The 13,484-nt window shown below is 31.0% G+C and overlaps 1 protein-coding gene across 1 annotated transcript in view; it reads right to left on the bottom strand.

Annotated features, from left to right (window-relative positions):
- Window positions 1-5,123: 5,123 nt before the first annotated feature.
- Window positions 5,124-13,484, bottom strand: part of LOC111993293 (zinc transporter 5) — a 12,940-nt gene continuing 4,579 nt past the window's right edge. The window contains exons 3-4 of the mRNA XM_065777772.1: window positions 12,436-12,585; window positions 5,124-5,725 (exon numbers count right to left, since the gene is read on the bottom strand). Coding sequence (XP_065633844.1) covers window positions 5,420-5,725; window positions 12,436-12,585 — 456 coding nt within the window. The 3' untranslated portion in view covers window positions 5,124-5,419. The remainder of the gene's footprint in view (window positions 5,726-12,435; window positions 12,586-13,484) is intronic.

Genomic DNA, 13,484 nt, shown 5'->3' with positions numbered 1-13,484 from the left:
AACTCATATCCATAAATCACCACATACAACTCAGAGAGAGAGAAAAACAGAATTAAATTTTGCATCTCCCTTAGTTTAATAACATTTCCCACTCTTTTCAACAAATAAACTCACACAGACAATTCATCAAACAGGTTGTGTGCAATTCTAAACTACTAATTGTGTTTACTTCTATTTCTCAAAGAATCAAATAATTAAGATCTTGTTTGATCAATTTTCAAATCTTAATTAGTTTAATTAACAAGTTCTCACTCATTCAACATATAAAAATGTACATGCAATTCATCGAACACGTTGTGTGCACATCTAAAATACTAACAGGAGCCAGCAAAATGAAATCGGAAACACACTATGAGGTGGAAAAGAAACGAACTTGAAGGTTATCAGAGTTTTTTCGAGACTAAAATCCAATGCTTAAACGACGACGTTTTTTTTGGTGCCTATCGGTAGTAAAAAATATGAGGATTAATTTGACATTGTGGTTTGTTGGACGGATTAAACGACGCCGTTTTTGGTTTTCAATAAAGTTTTTCTGTTTATCAAAAGAGAAAAGAAAAAGAATTGACAATTTGTGGAGGGATTAAATTGAATTTTAGCCCTAAAAAATTATCTTAAAATTTTTGAGAATTTCTATGCTAGCAAACTCTATTTGTTTCCATGAAAAATATTGTAGAAAAATTTCGTGGAAAATTGACTTGTTTTCTTGATGCGGGTTTATATGCAGTGCTTTATTGAGTATGTGATGTTCCCAAAAAAAAAAAAAAGTTTTTTGCTAGGGCTTGAATCTTTTAACTATATATGAAAAAAAAAAAAGTTGTATATAGCTTGTGTTTAATGCTTTTTTGCATTGTACATGCTACGATTTGAACACATGTCCAAAACTAGACACGCATCCAAATTATGTCTAGTGCAAAATGGCACTAGACTTAAGTTTCACCCAAAAAAGTTTTCCTTTGACTTGCATTTTCCATTTACCAATATCCAAGAATGCATTTTTACACTGAAAAAATGGAGAGTATCAACGCTAAAAATTTGAATTTATACCAAATTATAAAAATAGAATATTAAAATATAATTTTTCAATTGTTTAAAATAATCTTATACATATTATTTTTGTAAGTAAAAATAATTAATAATTGAAAATAAATTCAATAAAGATGGGCGTAAACCCTTTGATTTACACTAGCCAATAAGGACATGCCACATCAGTTTTTTTTACTTAAAACTCATTGTAAAATCAATACATTCTAATACACCTAATAATATCTTTAAAAAAAAAAAAAAAAAAAAAAAANTCCGAGTTCGATTTGGTGCCGATGCGATTCCGGCAAAGTTTGTTAGAGCCACCGGGACGCTGCGACGGAGGAAGCACACGCCGGCGAAGGAGGAGCTGGGGAATCTGATCGTGTTTAGAGGAAGAAGAGCAAATCAGAGTTTTTTCGAGACTAAAATCCAATGCTTAAACGACGACGTTTTTTTGGTGCCTATCGGTAGTAAAAAATAGGCGGAAATACCATTTTGTCCCCTACATTTTTACAAGATTTTCCACTTTGGTCCCTAAATTTTTTCCACCAATTTTAGTCCCTGTCCTGAAAAGCGCCTCTCATTTTAGTCCCTAACGTTACATCTGAGACGGAATTCGCTGAGCTGGCAAACGGCACAAGTGAAAGAACATTTAAAATATTATCCACTTAAGGCACGTGGCTTTCCCGCCCTGCCAGTTAGTCACGTGCTGGCAAACCCCAAACAACTAAAACTAAAAACTAACAAAAACACTGAGGCCTAAGAAACAAACCAAAACTAAATACTAAATACCAAATACCAAATACTAACCTCGTGAAATCACCATAGACGACACAAAAAACCCCTGTCAGCAAGCACAAAAAACCCCAAATCATCAAGCACGATCCCTAGCTTCAGAGTGATTGTAGCAGCTTCGTGTTGTATGTGAAGTTTTTATCTCTGTTTCACTCTCTCTCTCTCTCGTTATATCTCACTCACTCTCTTATATGAATGCTCTTTTAAGTGCTGGGTAATCGGTTTGGGTCTCAATCTTAGCTTTTGGTTTTGAGGATTTGGGAATTTGAGATGTGTTTGTTTTTGTTCTTGCTCTGAGTAATCGGTCTGGGTCTCTATTTCTCTTTCTCACTCTCTCTCTCTCTCCCTTTATAGCTCTTGCAATGGACATAATATAGCTTTTGGGATTTGCATTGTCTGGCTGTTACTTTGTTTATAGCTTTTGGGATTTGCATTGTCTGGCTGTTTACTTTTGTTTATAGCTTTTGGTATTTGCAGCTGTGTTTTTTACTTTTGTTTATTAGGGCCACAATATTGACTGATAAACAATGGAATATTTTTGTTGTATTTGCATTATTTGTCTGGGTCCATGTGTTCCCTTTGTCGTATTGTATGTTTTTTAATTTGTTTATTAGTTTATTAGCCTAACAAAGTATTGTTAATTTCAAAAAGTGAACATCTGTTTTCATTTTGTTTTCTTTTCGTGACTTGCATGCAGGATGGACGAGCGTTTTACTCTGCATGTCCACCATGGTGGGCATTTTACATGGACCCTCAAGCTTATGTGGGAGGGACAGTTGATATAGTGGACAACTGTGATCCAGATAAGTGGTCAAAAGTAGAGATTGAGAGTATTTGTAGGGATTTTGGGTACACTGCAGTGGATAAGCTATGGTTTAAAATGCCTGGTGTGAACTTAGAGCAGGCACATTTCCATGAGGTGGTTGATGATGATGCTGCTGTTTCATGACCGACTTGGTGAAGGATATGGGACATTCATGTCTTTGTGGAGCATCCAGTGAATGAACCAGTTGAGTTACCAGTGGAGGATTTAAAGCCCTTAGTTGTTAGACACCTGGTAGTGAACCAAAAGGAGTAAATGAAGATGTGGTTTATTGTATTAGCAGTGACAGTGAGCTTCAAAGTGATCACTTTTATGAGTATGCTGAGTATGAAAGAGACAATGAGAATGATGATGGAGAGTACAGAGCTGATTTTTCACAAGTTAGAGCCTGATAATAAAAAAAAAAAAAAAAAAAAAAAACCTATCTCATGTTATCATACTAGATATGAAAAAGAGTCCCTAAAATCTCATCTCCCTCCTCAACTCCTTTGTCTTCCGCCGCAAACCTCGTCGGACCTTTGTTTACCGTTGCATACCTCGCCGGACCTCTATTCTCTGCCACATCAATTTGCCAGAGTTGCTATTCAAACTTTGACAGTGGAATACGGTACTTGAAGGTCTATTTTGCTATATTTGCTATATTTGAAGGTCTCTCTTGACAATATTCAAATTTTGACAGTGGGTTTGCACGCAATTTTGTTTGTTGTTCCATAATTGACATAGAATCCTGTCTTTTATTGAATGAGTTTATTGATATAGATATGTACATTGAAGTCACATATTCTACTGTCAAGGTTGAGTTGCTATTGAAACCTTTACATTGAAGTCTCGTTGAATAAAAGTGCCTCCTATATGGTTTATTGTGTTTCTCGTGTTATTGAGTTTTATCCATTAGTTGTTAGAGCAAGTAAATTACTTTTCTTCTCTTTTCATATCCATTAAGTGTCTCCTGTATCAGGTTAATTACTTTTCTTTTTTCTTTGATAATTTTATTATGAGCTTAAAAGTTTCTAATGAATGATGGGAACAATTGAGAAACAATTGAGAACGATTTTGGGAAAAAGAAGAAATCATGAAAAATTAAAACTTGAGCAAACCTGCAAAAACGATGAGATTTCAAATTTGAAAATTAAAACTTGAGCAACAACGCTGGAAATGATGAGATTTCAGATTATTATTATTTTTTGGATAGGCAAAAATGAGATTTGGGTTTAAGTTTGTTCTGAAATAAAAAATGTTGATGAAAGTGGGAGTTAATTGAGATGTTATTAGGTGTGATAGAGTGTATTTCTCATTAAGTAAAAGGCTGACGTGACAATTTATTATTGAATGTGTAAAATTGGAGTTTTACACCCTATCCTTAGCAAATTTGAACTCTTAATAATTTGAATATAAGGGTGAATCCCCGTCCTTATTCATGGGGATAATTTAACCCCCACTCACATAAGGATGAATCCCCGTGATGAAAAATACCACCTTCACTCATGTTGATAATTGAAATAAAACATGGCAATTAAGAACTCAATCTCCAATCTAAATCCCAATTGAGTTAAATTTGAGTGGTACCATTAAGAAAGTGACACTAGAAGAAAAGAACAAACAATGACAACTAAATGTATGAATGCAGGTGTATATATATATATATAGATAGAGAGAGGAAACACAAAAAAAAAACTAAGAACTCATGTTGATAATTGAAATAAAACAAGGCAATCAAGAACTCAATCTCCAATCTAAATCCGAATTGAGTAAAATTTGAGTGGTACCATCAAGAAAGTAACACTAGAAGAATAGAACAAACAATCACAACTAAATATATGAATGCAGGTGATATATATATATATATATATAGGAGGAGAGAGAGAGAGAGAGAGAGAGAGAGAGAGAGAGAGAGAGAGAGAGAGAGAGAGAGAGAGAGAGAGAGAGAGAGAGAGAGAGAGAGAGTAACATTAGAAGAAAAGAACAAACTATCATAACTGAATATATAAATGCAGATGACTGACATCCATTTTTCTCTCCTAATTCTCACTCTCTCTCCCTCTCTCTAGATTTTTTTTTTTCAAATGAAAAAACAACCTTGAACATTTATAAACCTTCTTTCATTTGGGTGAAATTATAAATATTTGTTTTAGAATTGACTCTATGCAATTAATTTTAAGAAAGAAAAAGTGGGAAAAGTGGATTTAAGTATCACAATAGTAATTCTACAATTTATGCGGGAATTATAATTCTTGTGTTCATAGGTATTGATATGTTCACAAGAATTGTAATTCTTGAGTATTTTGTCCAACAAACAATTATATTTTTACAAATTCTCAAAATTAAATAATCAAGTTTTAAATTAGAGCAAAATGAACACACCATTAGAGAAATCTCCTCCAATCAATATATAGCATTTTTAAATGACTATCACATGTGTTTTAACCACATGACTTATCAAATCATTTAAACAAATCATATAGCTAGTAAATATTTCATATGATTAAAACACACGTGAATTAGAGATAGTCAAAATTCCTACTTGATTACATCAAAAATAAAAGGATTCTACAAAAACTCATGCCACCATTTTTGTAAATTCTTGCTATTTTCCATTTATGCCGCTAAGCTAAAAAGGGGCTCTCACAAAAAAGAAGTATACTTCTTTGACTTAGGAAGAACATTAAAAAGCCATTAATGTAACACAAACTCACCCCACCATTTTTTCACCTAATAATCATATCCGACTGATAAATTAAGTACTATCATGGGCTCCTAGCACGGGTTGTAGTGAAGCCTTTAGGCCCATTTGGCTAGGAGTGACATACAACCTGAACCCAGCAAAAGTGAAAGATGAGCCCCAAGCTGGAGCCTCAAATTGCTTTGCATTCGAGGGTTCATGAAATCAGCTGCAAGAAGGTCGACCAAAGCCATGTAGATTAAGATCCCAGCTGAGGCAGAGTTGAACAGGCCTTCCACAATCAATGCTGTTGGGCTATTCTCCTGGTAGATATTTGATATTCCCATGCCAATTGCAATTCCAAATGGAGTTGTGAGAGAGAAAAAAAGTATCATAATTGCAATGGCTCGAGACTTGAATTTTGCCTGCACAAAATATTGAAATCAAGCACCGACCAGATAAGAATTAGTGTGCCCATCCATTGATAATGATAGTTCGATGCTCTATCTATTCCCTTAGTCAATTCTTCTATCCCTTCTAAATATCCCTTTATACTTTTTCATAGCCACCTAATGCCATTTAGGATAGATAAGCATTACTCGTCGCATAATTTTGACATATGTGAATCCTATATAATCAATAGTTATAAGAAATATATCATGAAAGAGATTATGTATAATGTATATCAAATACACAAAATAAATTATCTACAACAGGATGGTCCACAAATTTGTCGACTCGACTTACAATTAAGGGTGTGTTTTGCATTGTGTTCATTGTGTTAGAGATTGCTAAGTGTTTTAAGGCTTCAAAAGCTCTTTACTAGTGGGAAAAAGAAAACAAAAAAGAAAAAAAAAACATTTGACAAAATTTTAGTAGAGATTGTTTTGAAAATTTTAAGTCTAAAACCACATTTTTTAAAGTATATAGTATAAGTATATAAGATTGTAGTAAAAAGAAAAGTTTTAATTATAGATCTTTTGTAGAAAAAGGCTGTTATAAAAACGTTAGCATTTGTAAGCATAGTTTAAAAAAGTTTTAAAGATGTTATGCCTATTTAATAACCAAATTGAAAAAGGAATCATAAAAGTAAGAAATGATTATAAAAGTATTCCTAAATATCCCAATATTATCTTATAAATTTACATAATTTCATACTTAAATCCAAAAAATTTAATTATTGACCAATGCTTATTAATATATGTGTTGCATGCCACCATGTGTTATCTCACTTTAGGATGGTCTACGGATGTGTGGATCCTACTTTACTATAAAACATGTTTCAGGCAAGAAGTGCACTAAATAATTATAAATATTACTTAAAAGGAACTGTGTGGATTTCCGTTAGCTTTAATTGATAAACTATTGTTATAAAAAGTTATAAAAATGTTATGCTTATTTGATAACCAAAATTGACAAAGTACTCATAAAAGCGAGAAATGATTTATAAGTATTACTACCAAAAATATCCAAATATCATCTTGAAAATACTAAGTTTCACAATCTAAATAATTTAATTATTGACCAATGCTTATTAATATTTGTGTTGCATACAACCATGTGTTATCTCACCTCAAGATGGTCAACGGATGTGTGGATCCCACTTTAGTGCAAAACGTGTTAAATGCAATAAGTGCATACTTTTAAGTTGTAATGCAACCATGTATTATCTCGTATAATAATTGTAAAAAATAGTGCGGCAAATGTTACAATCATAGAAAAACACGTGCCATATTTTGTTAGACCATGAAGTTTCATTCATCATCCTTCACTTAAAAAAAGTAAAGTTTCATTATCCTGTCCCTTCCAAGGGACCCCCATTGTTGTGAGGCTATAATCCAAAGGCCCAAGCACAAACTACTAAAAGATAAAATGTGTTGCATATCACTTCACTTTATTTGAAAGTGAATGACGGGGCACTAGTATTAGTACAATTTGTGCCCAATGAATTAAAAAAAAAAAAGAAAAGGACTTTAGAAGATTTCAACATTGACGGCAATGACCGACTTTGTGAATTTCATTGAAGTAGACTTGCGTTTGTGATTGAATCATATGATGCTTTGAAAAAAATAACAGTACGGCGTATAATATAGTATATATAGTCCAATATAGTTTGGACACATACAATTATGAAGGGTATGTATTAGACAGTCTAATAAATACCCCTTCATCCTTCTCAAAAAATAAATAAATACCCCTTCATCATTGCAAGATTTTGTAATGTGTCCTATCATATGGGTGAAGGCTATCCCCTACATTTATTTATAAAAAATAAAATAACAAGGCTATCCCCTCTAGCTTTTGTTAACACGTGAATAACAGTTGTCATTGTGTTAAGGCCTCAAACGGGTCTCACTTATATTAGAGAGAACAAAAAGCTAATAAACTAGTATAATTTAAATTGAAAATAATGCGACTCTCTGTTAAAAGCTAACCACAATTGTCATTGTGTTTCAAGGAGACTTCGAACGGATTTCACTTACATGGTGGAGTAAGAGATGCTAATAAATAAAATATCATTTAAATTGAAAATGGCTCCATTTCTTAATTATTAAAAGCCAATTGACTAACACCTGTTGATGAGACACATCTCCTATTATGTTATTTCACTTACATGGTGGAGTAAGAGATGCTAATAAATAAATATCATTTAAATTGAAAATGACTCCACTTCTTAATTATTAAAAGCCAATTGACTAACGCCGGTTGATGAGCCACATCTCCTATTATGTTGATAAGGGAATCCAGGTTGACTAGAATTCTTAAATTTTTGGAAATCCTCATAATATCCCTAATTTGAAATTATCTACATATATTGTAATTTTTTTTCTTTTTGAAAACTAATAGAATTAGATAAATACTCTAAAAAACTAATGCTAGCAAAAAGCAACATTTTTCACTTAAACTTTAAAGTTGTCCTATTCAATTTTATCTCTTTATTAAATTATTTATCCTAGTAAATATTATTATATTTCTATTTTTTTTTAGTAATAGTTGTGCTATTTCAAGATTAAATAAAAAAAATTATGGAAGAAAGCGTGCAATGAGAGAGCCATATCTTTTTCTTTTTATTTGGAATGGAGAGAGTCATTTTAAATTAGTTTTAGTTTTAAATGATATGATATTATGTACAATGTTATATAAAATGATGAAATCACATATTTTTAGTTGGGGGGAGTTTGTGTCCAGTGGCTAGTACCACTGGACACGTTGCGATACAGACACATATCCACTCTTAGACATGTATCCGTATCTTAACGTGTCCAGTAGCAACTGGCCACTGAACAAAAGCCAAACCCTTTTTAGTTTTAGTTTTTCTCCTTTCTATTTAGATCATGTTCACCTTTTTTATTTTAAAATTTTATTTTTCTCTCTTTGTCTTGGTAGGTAGGTGCAGTGTTGCAACTACACAGATAAGGATATATATTCATATTGTGTCAAATACAAGAAATAAAAATAATACCTGAGAGATGCATCCACCAAGACCCAAACCTTCAAAAAATTGATGGAAAGTCAATGCTGCTACAAGGGGCTTGATTGTTTTTGGGCTTTCAGAAGCACCAAGAGAGATGCCAATAATTATGGAATGCACCACAATTCCCAACTCCAAAACCTATACACAAAATTTTGTCCAAACCTTTTTAAGTTTTAAAGAAGTACTATATATTTTTCTAACCTTTCATAAAAAATAAAAAATAAAAAATGAAAGAAAGAAAAAGAAATACTATATATTATAAATCCTACTCTCCTTTGCTAAGGAAACTCCATTACATAATTACTTTTTTTTTTTTTGGTAAGACACATTTACAGTTTCGAAAGGTTTTGAAGAGGTGCAAATGTACAATTCAAACTTGTCTCATTCATAAAGATTAAAAACATTGAAAACAACAAGACTTTAGAAAGCATGAGATTTTTCTTAAAAAAGTAGTAATAAACACAAGGAAAAAAAAAAACAGTTATATAGTGTTTTTAGAATTAACTCAATATTTATTCTTCTTAAGAAACATAGGAAACAAAGATCTGGCAAAATGAATGGTAGAAACCAGAGTAAACAAGAGACACAAGGTATATTTATTAATTACAAAATGAATCTATATCAACTACATTTTGAAGTTTATGTCTAACTAATTTTTCTATTCTAACTTTAGTTAACTCCATTAATAAAATTTAGACTTTTTCTTAAAATAAATATTTTTTAATTTATTAAAATGATAATAAAGAATAATTATCATCGAACAACCGAACAAGTCTAACAAATCCTATATATCTAAAAACTTTTTCTTTTTCAAACCTATTTCTCTTTTCAAGTTTACATGATTTTTCTTTGTAGGTTTAAAATAGGCGAAAAGCACATTTTCGTCCTTACATTTTCACGCGATTTCCATTTTGGTCCCTAAATTTTTTTTTTACCGCTTTTAGTCCCTATCCTAGAAAACGCGTCTCGTTTTTGTCCCTGCCGTTACATTAGAGACGGAAATTGCACAGGTGGCAAACGGAAGATGACGTGGCCATTAAAATAATAATAAAAAATATTATTTGACATTAAAAAATGCCACGTCAGCACCTAAATTAAAAAAAATTAATTTATTAATTTTAACTAAAGAAAAAAAATAAGATTGTAGTAAGAAGAAAAGTTTTAATTATAGATCTTTTGTAGAAAAAGGCTGTTATAAAAACGTTAGCATTTGTAAGCATAGTTTAAAAAAGTTTTAAAGATGTTATGCCTATTTAGTAACCAATTTGAAAAAGGAATCATAAAAGTAAGAAATGATTATAAAAGTATTCCTAAATATCCCAATATTATCTTATAAATTTACTTAATTTCATACTTAAATCCAAAAAATTTAATTATTGACCAATGCTTATTAATATATGTGTTGCATGCCACCATGTGTTATCTCACTTTAGGATGGTCTACGGATGTGTGGATCCTACTTTACTATAAAACATGTTTCAGGCAAGAAGTGCACTAAATAATTATAAATATTACTTAAAAGGAACTGTGTGGATTTCCGTTAGCTTTAATTGATAAACTATTGTTATAAAAAGTTATAAAAATGTTATGCTTATTTGATAACCAAAATTGACAAAGTACTCATAAAAGCGAGAAATGATTTATAAGTATTACTACCAAAAATATCCAAATATCATCTTGTAAATACTAAGTTTCACAATCTAAATAATTTAATTATTGACCAATGCTTATTAATATTTGTGTTGCATACAACCATGTGTTATCTCACCTCAAGATGGTCAACGGATGTGTGGATCCCACTTTAGTGCAAAACGTGTTAAATGCAATAAGTGCATACTTTTAAGTTGTAATGCAACCATGTATTATCTCGTATAATAATTGTAAAAAATAGTGCGGCAAATGTTACAATCATAGAAAAACATGTGCCATATTTTGTTAGACCATGAAGTTTCATCATCCTTCACTTTAAAAAATTAAAGTTTCATTATCCTGTCCCTTCCAAGGGACCCCCATTGTTGTGAGGCTATAATCCAAAGGCCCAAGCACAAACTACTAAAAGATCAAATGTGTTGCATATCACTTCACTTTATTTGAAAGTGAATGACGGGGCACTAGTATTAGTACAATTTGTGCCCAATGAATTAAAAAAAAAAAGAAAAAAAAAAAAGGACTTTAGAAGATTTCAACATTGACGGCAATGACCGACTTTGTGAATTTCATTGAAGTAGACTTGCGTTTGTGATTGAATCATATGATGCTTTGAAAAAAATAACAGTACGGCGTATAATATAGTATATATAGTCCAATATAGTTTGGACACATACAATTATGAAGGGTATGTATTAGACAGTCTAATAAATACCCCTTCATCCTTCTCAAAAAATAAATAAATACCCCTTCATCATTGCAAGATTTTGTAATGTGTCCTATCATATGGGTGAAGGCTATCCCCTACATTTATTTATAAAAAATAAAATAACAAGGCTATCCCCTCTAGCTTTTGTTAACACGTGAATAACAGTTGTCATTGTGTTAAGGCCTCAAACGGGTCTCACTTATATTAGAGAGAACAAAAAGCTAATAAACTAGTATAATTTAAATTGAAAATAATGCGACTCTCTGTTAAAAGCTAACCACAATTGTCATTGTGTTTCAAGGAGACTTCGAACGGATTTCACTTACATGGTGGAGTAAGAGATGCTAATAAATAAAATATCATTTAAATTGAAAATGGCTCCATTTCTTAATTATTAAAAGCCAATTGACTAACACCTGTTGATGAGACACATCTCCTATTATGTTATTTCACTTACATGGTGGAGTAAGAGATGCTAATAAATAAATATCATTTAAATTGAAAATGACTCCACTTCTTAATTATTAAAAGCCAATTGACTAACGCCGGTTGATGAGCCACATCTCCTATTATGTTGATAAGGGAATCCAGGTTGACTAGAATTCTTAAATTTTTGGAAATCCTCATAATATCCCTAATTTGAAATTATCTACATATATTGTAATTTTTTTCTTTTTGAAAACTAATAGAATTAGATAAATACTCTAAAAAACTAATGCTAGCAAAAAGCAACATTTTTCACTTAAACTTTAAAGTTGTCCTATTCAATTTTATCTCTTTATTAAATTATTTATCCTAGTAAATATTATTATATTTCTATTTTTTTTAGTAATAGTTGTGCTATTTCAAGATTAAATAAAAAAAATTATGGAAGAAAGCGTGCAATGAGAGAGCCATATCTTTTTCTTTTTATTTGGAATGGAGAGAGTCATTTTAAATTAGTTTTAGTTTTAAATGATATGATATTATGTACAATGTTATATAAAATGATGAAATCACATATTTTTAGTTGGGGGGAGTTTGTGTCCAGTGGCTAGTACCATTGGACACGTTGCGATGCAGACACATGTCCACTCTTAGACATGTATCCGTATCTTAACGTGTCCAGTAGCAATTGGCCACTGAACAAAAGCCAAACCCTTTTTAGTTTTAGTTTTTCTCCTTTCTATTTAGTTTATGTTCACCTTTTTTATTTTAAAATTTTATTTTTCTCTCTTTGTCTTGGTAGGTAGGTGCAGTGTTGCAACTACACAGATAAGGATATATATTCATATTGTGTCAAATACAAGAAATAAAAATAATACCTGAGAGATGCATCCACCAAGACCCAAACCTTCAAAAAATTGATGGAAAGTCAATGCTGCTACAAGGGGCTTGATTGTTTTTGGGCTTTCAGAAGCACCAAGAGAGATGCCAATAATTATGGAATGCACCACAATTCCCAACTCCAAAACCTATACACAAAATTTTGTCCAAACCTTTTTAAGTTTTAAAGAAGTACTATATATTTTTCTAACCTTTTATCAAAAAAATAAAATAAAAATGAAAGAAAGAAAAAGAAATACTATATATTATAAATCCTACTCTCCTTTGCTAAGGAAACTCCATTACATATTTACATTTTTTTTTTTGGTAAGACACATTTACAGTTTCGAAAGGTTTTGAAGAGGTGCAAATGTACAATTCAAACTTGTCTCATTCATAAAGATTAAAAACATTGAAAACAACAAGACTTTAGAAAGCATGAGATTTTTCTTAAAAAAGTAGTAATAAACACAAGGAAAAAAAAAAAAAACAACAGTTATATAGTATTTTTAGAATTAACTCAAGATTTATTCTTCTTAAGAAACACAGGAAACAAAGATTTGGCAAAATGGATAGTAGAAACTAGAGTAAACAAGAGACACAAGGTATATTTATTAATTACAAAATGAATCTATATCAACTACATTTTGAAGTTTATGTCTAACTAATTTTTCTATTCTAACTTTAGTTAACTCAATTAGTAAAATTTAAACTTTTTCTTTAAAAAATATTTTTTAATTTATTAAAATAATAATAAAGAAAAATTATTATCGAACAATGGAACAAGTCCAACAAATCCTATATATCTAAAAACATTTTTTTTCAAACCTATTTCTCTTTTCAAGTTTACATGATTTTTCTTTGTAGGTTTAAAATATCATACTTGTTCAAAGAATGAGGAGGGGAACACATAAAAATACAAGAGAACAAGAAACAGAGGAAGCAGGGGACACAGAGAGAGTGTACTCAATTATCAAAACATACCCAAAAAAGTTGAATCCAATTAAGAAAATTGGAACAAAAAAAGAAAAAAGAAAGAAGAAGACCC

The sequence above is a fragment of the Quercus suber genome, unplaced genomic scaffold (genome assembly GCF_002906115.3).
Source record: "Quercus suber isolate HL8 unplaced genomic scaffold, Cork oak 2.0 scaffold_163, whole genome shotgun sequence".
NCBI lineage: Eukaryota > Viridiplantae > Streptophyta > Magnoliopsida > Fagales > Fagaceae > Quercus > Quercus suber.
The sequence above is the reverse complement of the archived record's forward strand: the minus strand, read 5'-3'. Positions and strand labels throughout refer to the sequence as shown.